At 40.1% G+C, this 9951-nt stretch overlaps 1 protein-coding gene across 1 annotated transcript; it reads right to left on the bottom strand.

The window, feature by feature from the left end:
- Window positions 1–764: 764 nt before the first annotated feature.
- On the bottom strand, window positions 765–2596 carry LOC148369601 (uncharacterized). The gene is made up of 2 exons (XM_088329983.1): window positions 2386–2596; window positions 765–2073 (listed from the first exon to the last, which is right to left on the bottom strand). The coding sequence occupies exons 1-2, from the start codon at window positions 2594–2596 to the stop codon at window positions 782–784; spliced, it is 1503 nt and encodes a 500-aa protein (XP_088186109.1). The 3' UTR covers window positions 765–781.
- Between the last annotated feature and the right edge of the window lie 7355 nt (window positions 2597–9951).

The raw sequence follows: 9951 nt of genomic DNA, 5'->3' as shown, positions 1-9951 counted from the left end.
CACTCTTACTTTTATCAGGTGCAGACACAGATATTCCTCTCTGACAGAGACTACTGTGATTTTGTGGTATGGACTGAGAAAGACTTGTTTACAGAGAGAATTGAAGCACAACCAGATCTTTGGAGCGAGATTGTAGACAAGTCCACCAAATTTTTCATGTGTGTGGTTTTGCCTGAACTTGTAGGAAAGTACTTTACCCATAGGAAGAAAACTCAGACACAGACCAGCATCATGCCTCTTCAACAGACAGATAATTCCTGCAACATCCAATCTGTTGTCACTCATTCAGCTGCTCCATCAACAAGCAAGGGACGTTCAACAAAGCAGAAACCACAAAAAAAGAGATAAAGGAAAAAGAAGGAAGTTGAGGAATCCTCTTACTGTGTTTGTCAAGGTCCAGAATCTGGCCGTATGATTCAGTGTGAGTCAGAAGACTGTCCCTTCAAACCATACGAGTGGTTCCATTTCTCGTGTGTGAACTTGAAGAATGAGCCAGATGGGCAGTGGTACTGTCTGGACTGCAGTGAAAGGCGCTTCCTTCGAAGTTTGAAAAAACGTTAATTTTTGCCATTGTAAATTAAAGGTGTTAATTATGTTACATGTTTGTTTGATACATGTGTATGGTGAAGTAGTTATTTAATAATGTTATCCACTGAGAGAGAAGAAATATCTCATCAAAGTGGATGAAATGCACATTTACTATGTATTCTTGGTATATACTTGTTTAAACTTTTTCTTCTTTAAACATAAAACAGAACATTCAATGACACATAATTGTTTTTTATTCAAAAGGAACCACAGAGGGGCACATGTTTGTTAAGGCACAACATACATGAACAATTTTATCTAAATAACAATGTTCATCTCCAGTCTTATTGATGAGATAGTCAATGGGACAATTACCACCAAGGATGGCATACTTCTGTCTTACAGTCCCAATCACTCTCTCGACATGTATTCTAACATTGGCAATTTTTCTTGTGTTTTCCACTTCCGTTGCTGAGAGTTGATCTTTTCCTCTCTTAAAGGCTGGAAACAGCACCTCCGCACCTACGAGTCCAACAAGTTCTCGAATGTCAAATCCACGATCTGCTAAAATCACATCACCATGAACAATGTTTTTCATAAAGTTGCAGTTAGCAGCAAGATGTTTGTCACTAACCCTGCCTCCCCAGCCACGTGAAATAAAACTGACAGTTCCTTGTGGCGTCACAGCAATTAAATATTTGGCAGTGTTATGGTGTTTGTATGATGACCATGATTGGGCTCGTGCTGTCATGTTTGAAGGTCTGTCAATAAATATTTCGAAACAGTCAATGATGCATGTTATTTTCCTTCGAAAATACTTCCTGAACACCATAGGCATAGTGTCTTGTAATTCTTCACGGGATGGCCATCGAACTAAACGATTCAGTGCTAAAAACAAAATGTTCAAAGTGTCTATGAATGCTTTAGAAACACTGGACTTGGAAACACCAAATCTATATCCAAGATCTGTAATTGGCATATTCAGACGAAGCCGCATCAATGTCATTATAAGTTTTTGAAATTTTGTTAAACATGAAGTCTTTGTTTCTGACATCTCTGGGGCTACCAAATAAAACAATGCCATTAAAGTCACAAAACTGGAAAGTCCTGTATAATATTTCACTTTGTCATTGTTCTTGAAATCTTCAGGAGTATTACCTCTCATCTTGAGTACAGCATTATTTGCAGTGTCATTTTGCTGTTGCAACTTCTTGTTTTCTTCTTTTAGCTTCTCTATTTCATTAGAAGCTGCTTTAAGTTCTGAAGCTGGCACAGGTGATGCACCATCTTCACAATCCGATGTAAATCCAATTCCGGTTAGCGGTAAAACACCCCATGATTCCTCCATATTTGCTTCAGCATGAACAAAATCACTTAATTCTAATAGACTTTTCGCAGCCTCAGTCTTCTTTACTGTTTCTTTTCTTGATTTAAGTCTCTTGTGTCGCTGTCCAGATTTTTTAGGTGAAGTGGTTTGTGGACTGTAGCCTAAATTCCTGTTCGGTGCCCAGTCCGGATCAGTCTCATCCCAAGGATGTGGTTTGCCTGTAAGGAAATTGATGATTATTAAGTTAAAAATCTTATGTTATAAACAATGTGACATACTTTAAGTGTGCTTATACATACTCATGGGTCACAGATGGTTAGAATATTATTTTACATTTTTTAAACAATTTTACAACAGTAGATCAACATCTAGATCTTTTAAGAATATTTTTTCAGAAATGTTACTCAAGAAGCAACACCTACAGTATTTAACCTAGCCATACTTGAATGGTGTCGACAGATGTACATGAAGTACACATGTCCCATAACCTTTTTAAAAAAAAATTCTACATCATAAATAATTCAATTTACCTGTCAGAAAGTGGTCAGAACAAACACGGACACAGTCAAGCTTTGGCAAACTCGACCGGTTGATAGCTGCCAGCCACATTCGTCTTCGCCGTTCACTTTTCTCCTGAGCTTCAATCCCCTGATCGTAAACACACTTCGGAAGTCTAAAGAAGCCCTTCCCACCCTTTTCCCCTCGGCTACAACAGCCAACAATAACGCACGTATTCGGCATTACAATGTAGAATCTAACTGTTTCGCTGAACAATAAGAATGAAGTGAAAAGCTTTGTTGACTTCCAAAATGCCCGCAAGCAATGCATTGTGGGTAATCTTAGGACCTCGAAGCACTCTATAGAGCGAAAAATAAAATGAGAGAATTGGTATTTTTTGTAAGACTTTTCTAAAAATAACACTTCCTTTAAAGAGCAAACCAGTATTATAATTGGAGCTCTAAAAGTATATAAACGGTTAACACATTGCTCTGCCTTTACTTTTACCTTTTACTTTCACCTGGCTTTGCTTTCATCCAATAGAGCTGCCTTCTTTATTTGCCTAATTAGGTTGGCCTGGAGAGGGATGGGTGCCACCAGGATGGACTTGCCCAAGACACACCACGGGAAATGGTGCCCCTACAATCCTGGTGGTCTAGGGACCAAACCAAACCCAACCAACCTTGAATTAGTAAATATATTGACCGCTTATTAACCCAAAAGAAATAAAGTATGAGCATGAATAGACTGTTTTAATTACAAGAAGTTACTGGTATTTGCATTTGTGATTTTCCATATTGCAACTCAACGCAAATGCGACTACTACTCAGTGAATCTTACATTAGTTGATGGTACTCTAAGTCAGTGGTCATGGTGTATTCAAGTTCATAATTTTGTCCTTGCCTACTTCACAAGAAAAAATATGGGTTTTGGAAAGCTACATTTCCACTGATTCTTATCACATAAGTAAGACAATGGCGGCGATCACCATATTTTCCGTCAGGGGTAAAAATATTTTTTGGGGGTGTAAGAAGTCAGTTGGCCTATGAACAACAAAGTCGGGTGAAGGTCTTTATTTTAAAGGAGCTAGGAAAAGCCCGAGTTGATAGAAAAGCAATTGTGAAGGACCACACTAGTCCTTGTATGTTTTTTATTTTTTGTTTAAGTAAAAGTATCTATTCTGCCTTTTATTTACATTTCATGAAATAAAAAATATAATATATGTAAAATTGGTTGGTATGTAAAATTGTGAGTGATTGTTGAATCTATGGGGATCTTGAATGGACTTTGGTGTTTAATTTTGTCTTTCGAGTACTACTGTAGCTCCACAGGAGGGATGCCTGTAAAGGTGACCAAGAAGATGTAGGTAATTAAGAAGCTGCATTGTTTGAGCCCGTGCAACAACATTTTGATCCCCAGGCTTCAGTTTAACTCATGCCTCAATTTGATTATAAAAAGAGTTTGATTACTGGTTTGAAAACAAAAAAGATTACTTCACATTTAAGCATACTTGTTGAGTGCAGTGAGGCAGGTTTTTTTTTGTTGTTGAAAAATTCTATCATTGTATAATTGTGACTTTGTATACGGTTTCATAGAGCATGAAAGAATTTTTTTGGGTTTGAACAAATTTATTGACACTAATAACAGAAAACAATCATGACAATCTCAACAGCAATTAAGCACATTCACAATATTATATTTCAATATTATACAACATCCTTATTTATGAAAGCCAAATAAAAACGACTAGAGAGCGTTTGTGTCACTCTAGTGTCTTTTTTTGGTTTGAACAAATTTATTGACACTAAAAAACAGAAAAACAATCATGACAATCTCAACAGCAATTAAGCACATTCACAATATTATATTCCAATATGACGTTTTTAACAGCAAACACAAAGTGAGGTTTGAACAAACCTTCTCGAAAATCTTATTAGCAATCAAGCATATTCACAATTTCATTATATAACATCTTTGTTAGTGTCAATAGATCCGAAGTTTTTTTGGTTTGAACAAATTTATTGACACTAAAACAGAAAACAATCATGACAATCTCAACAGCAATTAAGCACATTCACAATATTATATTCCAATATTACGTTTTTAACAGCAAACACAAAGTGAGGTTTGAACAAACCCTCTCGAAAATCTTATTAGCAATCAAGCATATTCACAATTTCATTATATAACATCTTTGTTAGTGTCAATAGATCCGTCCAGGCCAAAGTCGATTGTCCTCGGTCTGAACAAATCCACCGACACCAACAGCAGCAAAACAAACACGACAATCTCAACAGCCACCAAGCACATCCACAATTCCCTATATCTGACAATATGACGTGACGATAAGACGTTTTAACATTTTTTCCTGACATTTTCAACATCAACCAAACAATTTCAGAGTTATTTTCTTTTAACAGTAGTTAACCAGCGTGTAAAAGGCAATACTATTGTGCAAGGGCATAGCTCTGCCATCCCACCCTCCCAAGCAGCATTCTTCCAGTCCTCTGTGTGGGTCCTCTCCCTTCTTCGTGGGTCCTCTCCCTTCTGGGTTCCACAACCCAGGCCGTTGCTGCCGGGACTCCCACAGTGTAGCTCCGGCTCCCCCCTCCGGGTGGGTGCAGACGAGTCTTCTTTATGGCTGCGTCCTAGGCCCGCCGCTCGCAGATTGTATGGTATCTGCAGCCATTTGGAGCACAGCCACGGGGGGGATCTGCCTGCACCTCCATACCAGCAGGTTTCTGGAGGTCCAGATGGCGTCCTTGATGGCGGCGAGAGTGAGCCAGTCCCTGGCAAAGTCGTTCCGAGGCCTCCTCGACCGACTCACCCCGTAAAGCACGTACTGTGCATCAGGGACCTCCCCTGCTGGCAAGTCCGGGAACTTTCCTAGTTGGTCGGCCATTGTCCACAAGACCTGGGCAGCGCTGCACTCACAAAAAAGGTGCCTCACCGACTCCTGGGCGCCACAGCCAGGTCGAGGGCACGTCGAAGTCGCTGACATTCCTCGGTGGTGCATTACGGCTCTGACTGGGAGAACTTCATGAGCCACCATCCATGACAAGTCTCGTAGTCTGTTTAGGAGGGCAGGATGATTCACGTTGCTCCAAACCGTTGTGGATTCGCCAAACGCAAGCCCCCGTACAGGGCTTACTGTAGCTCGCTCTTGCACAATAGCAATAAGGGCCCTGTGGTTTTGTAAAGTGTGACATTCTTGTGTTTCCAAATCAAACTTCTTCAAAAAATCCCGAATAAAGAGATGTGTTGGTGGCAAGTTAAATGAAACTGGAATCAAACGATTGTTTGGTACAAGCTTTAGCTTCCGCAAATATGAGCCCATCCAAAACCGGGTCATTGCTTGACTTTTCGGGTTGTTGGGTGGGCCCACAGCGTTTTGGAAGTGGAGAGAGACATATTTGCTTCCCAGGAAAAGCTGGAGGTCAGGCACTCCTTTCCCCCCTTTTTCCTTTTTCTTTTTCATTGTATCTCTTTTTATCCTTTCCCACTTTGAGCCCCAGACAAAGCGAAAGATGGCTCGGTCCAGTTGTAACAGCACGTTTCTTTTAGGCATAAAAATTAAACTGATTGACAAAAGCATTGGGAGGATGATCGCTTTGATGATTAGGACCTTCCCCTCTATTGTCATTTTTCTTAGTGACCAAAAAACAAGTTTTTGCTTAACTTTCCTTGTCACGTCATCCCAGTTGGTCTCGCCTCCTCCATCCGCATTGAATTTTATCCCTAGGATTTTCTGGTCTGTCTTTAACACCGTCAGCGGGAGTCCTGCCTTTTCTGTCTCTTTCCACATTCCATAAAACTTCACTTGTGATTTTTCTCTATTTAGCCTTGACCCAGACGCCCTCCCAAACAGGTCAGTCAAGTCAAGGGCTCTTCCAACAGATGCGCGGTCAGTACATAAAATATTAAAATCATCCATGTACAAAACACACTTGGTAATTTGTCCCCCACTTCCTGGGATATTGATGCCTTCGACAAATCTATCTTTTCTTAACATTTGTGCCAAAGGTTCAATGCAAAGAACATAGAGAAGGGGAGACATAGGGCAACCTTGACGTACACCGCAGTTGATCTCGATTGCTTCCGATAAATTCCCGTTAATCATGAATTTGCTGTAGATGTCTCGGTATAGCAGTCCTACCCACTTGATGTATTTTTGGGGAAAAACACATTTTTGCAATACCCTGAAGAGGTATTGGTGCGAGACTCGATCAAAGGCTTTTTCAAAGTCTAGGTTTAGGACCGCTAGTCGCATGTTTCTGTCTCTCGCATAACAAATGGTGTCACGGATCAGCATGAGACTGTCGCTGATCTTCCTTCCCACAATGGCACAGGTTTGGTCTGGATCAACCAAGTCTCCCAAGACAACAGACATTCGTGTTGCTAGAAGCTTGCTGAAAATTTTACAGTCCACGTTTAAAAGCGTTATGGGTCGCCAGTTTTTTAAGTCAATTTTGTCTCCTTTTTTGTGCAATAGAGTAACTATCCCTATTCTGAAACTGTCTGGCATATGGTCTCGACTGGAAAATTCGTTAAAAACAGTTAACAGATCTGGTGCTAAAATATCCCAAAAAGTCCGGTAAAATTCGAGGTTGAGTCCGTCCTCCCCGGGAGATTTGCCTTTTTTCATAGTCTTTATGCAATCATTCAGTTGGTCTTGGGTAAAGTCCGATGTTAAAAAGGGGTCTTGACGCACTGATCTTGAAATATGATCTAATACATGCCCTATTTCATTCTCATGTGTTTCTTTCTTTTCAAATAATTTTTTGTAGTAGTCTTCGACCAATCTGGTTATTTCACTACTTTCCTTTGTTATTTGCCCGTTTTCGTTTTGAAGTTTAAAAAGCCCCTCATTTTTGCTCATAATTTTTTTAAAAAAATAGCGTGTACATTTTTCCCCTTCTTCTATTTCTCTTTCTCTGCTTCTTATTATAATGCCTTTGCTCTTTATTTCCGCCAAAGCGTTTAGTTCTTGTTTGGTCTCTTTGATTTCATCATTAAAGTCCATCCCCTTTTCTGTTAGGATGAAATAGCGTTGGAGTCTTCTTTGTAGTCCCGACATGCGTTTCATCTCTTTAAGTTTCTTTTTTTTCCCTGCATTTTTAAAAAAGGTCTGTGTTCGTTTCTTTGTCATTTCCCACCATTGTGCTCATGAATCATACGAGTCTTGAAGGGTCTGCCAGTCTTTGTACAGCTCCCTGTATTGTGCGGCTAGAGCCTCATCCTCCAGCAGGGAGCAGTTTAACTTCCACAAACCCTTCCCAACAGTCATACCTGAAGGAAATGAGAAAGAGCAGGACAGTAGCAAGTGATCCGAAAAAAAAACTGGAATTAATCTTGCATCACTCTGTGCTAAACCCCTTGTAAATATGTAGTCTATTCGAGAGGCTCTGGCATTGTCACTACTGAACCAGGTGAAGCCCTCCTCTCCTGGATGTATGGATTTGAAACAGTCCACCAGTTTAAATGTCCGGCACATGTCTTGTAATAAAGTTGATGTTTTATCTACTTTAAACTCCTCATCGGTCCTCTTTCTATCCTTCCTACTTAGGATGCAATTAAAATCTCCTCCCACGATTAGTGGTTGATGGCCTAGCATATGCGACTGGATGTCCTCTAAAAGTTCGTACCTGAGTTGTCTGTCGGCATGGCCGTATATGTTAATGAGGTTAAAATCATTCCCTATATAAGAAAGTCTTGCTAAGATTGCGCGTCCGTCTCTCATCACAGTACTCCCCTTTATGATGAGTTGAGGGTTGTTTATTAAAATGGCTACCCCATCGTTACGGTTTTCATTCGAGCCACTCCATAATGACGGATATGGCCAAATCTCTTCCCACTGTTTATAATTTTTTAGAAAGGGGATGCAGCATTCCTGTAGTAAAAACACATCTGTTCTGATAGTTTTTAAGAACGATAAAACACTGTGAGCCTTAACCTTTGATCTCACACTTCTCACATTGATAGTAGAGAATGTAATGTTCATAATTGTTGTTAAAGTATTTAAACTAGTTAGACAAAACTGGGGGATCTGAGTCCATTCTTTGGTGATCATCGAGATCATCGAGAGTGTCACCTGTGTCAGACACATCACTTAAGAGTAGTACCTCATTTTGAGACACACCGGGGAAAACTCTGGGACCCTCTGACTCTCTGTTTGTGGTTCCAGGTCTTCCCCTTTTTTCTGGGTTAGGGGGTGAGCCAGAGGACCTATCAAGGGGTCTCTTACTTCCCTGCCCACAAAGGGTCAGATTTTTTCCCTCCCCGACTTCCTCCGTCTCAACTTCATACAGTTCCCTTGTGGGCTTATTCACCGGCAATCGGCTTTCTTCTAAATCTCTTATCTTTGTTTCTGGTTTTTTCACCACTCCCAATTTTGTCTTACTTTTACCCCTCTTTCCAGTGCCCGTATGGGTTTTTGGAGAGTCATTCGCCTTTTCGATTTGTTTGTCTTCTCCAAATCCCGGCAATGGCGTAGCAAACAAATTTGCTAATTTGGACTCTCTTCCAGGCCCTTCCTGATTAATATGTGTTTTCGGAGTGGCAGTTGCTTTTTCTATTCGTTTGTCATGTCCAAATTCAGATATTTTATGAGAAATCGAATTAGAATTTCCAGGTTCTTCCTGTTTCAATTTTGATTCTCTGGTCTCTCCTCTGGTCTCTCCTCCAGGGGTTTTGGTAGGTACATCTGTTTTTTCAATTTGTTTGTCTTGTCCAATTTCTTTGTGCATTTCTTGATCAAATTCAATGGGTATTTCCATAACTTTATTCATTTTCTGTTCATCTTCATTGGGTATTTCTATAACTTCATTCATTTCTTGTTCATTTTCATTTTGTATTTCCATGACTTTATTAATTTCATTGTCTTTGTTATCTTTATTCATTTCATTGTCTTTGTGACATTTATTCATTTCATTATCTATGTTGTCTGACATCATTTCATTGCCTTTGTTGTCTTTGTTAACTGCCTTCCTAGCTTTCAACTTGTTAGCAAACGATTTCGGGCAGTTTCTATAGAGATGGTTCGTTTCTCCACAGAGATTGCATTTTCTGCTATTGGTGCATTCCTCAAAGGAATGTCCAATTGTCCTGCACTTTCCACAAAAAATTCGATCACATACCTCAGCCAGATGCCCATGCTCACCACATTTACGACAGAGTTTCGGTTGTCCTTGATAGTGGATAAAGCCACGGTTTTCCCCCAGGAATATAGTCGACGGGAGTTGTTTAAGTCCCTGAAAGCCCTGAGGATCTTGCCATTGCTGGATGGGTACCCTCCAGGCACAATTCCAAACGTTTTTCTCATCCCTCACCTTCATAGCCTGGCCTTTTATCGAGCAATATCTACTCAACAAATAACAGATGTCTTCAGCATTCACCATTTCATTAAACATCCTGACAATAACTATCTTGTTAGCATTATCAGACAGCTTCTCCACTGTAAATCCAGAAAACTGGGGCCTCACCCCCTCAAAACGATTCCAAAACTCTTGATAAAGAGCCGCCGTTACAAAACTTACATCAAAGCCTTTGCCAGAAGGCAAGTTTATGACGCAATGTAAGTCCTCCATTTTAAACTTCAG

This window comes from Urocampus carinirostris, chromosome 3, assembly GCF_059441175.1.
Source record: "Urocampus carinirostris isolate Australia breed hairy pipefish chromosome 3, RoL_Ucar_1.0, whole genome shotgun sequence".
NCBI classification, from domain to species: Eukaryota; Metazoa; Chordata; class Actinopteri; order Syngnathiformes; family Syngnathidae; genus Urocampus; species Urocampus carinirostris.
The sequence above is the reverse complement of the archived record's forward strand: the minus strand, read 5'-3'. Positions and strand labels throughout refer to the sequence as shown.

Excerpts from the sequence above, each read along its gene's own strand:
- LOC148369601 (XM_088329983.1), bottom strand. The coding sequence starts at position 2,596 with ATGCCGAATACGTGCGTTATTGTTGGCTGTTGTAGCCGAGGGGAAAAG. Across the intron at positions 2,074-2,385 it reads TTCTGACCACTTTCTGACAG|GCAAACCACATCCTTGGGAT; the intron begins GTAAATTGAATT and ends ATTTCCTTACAG.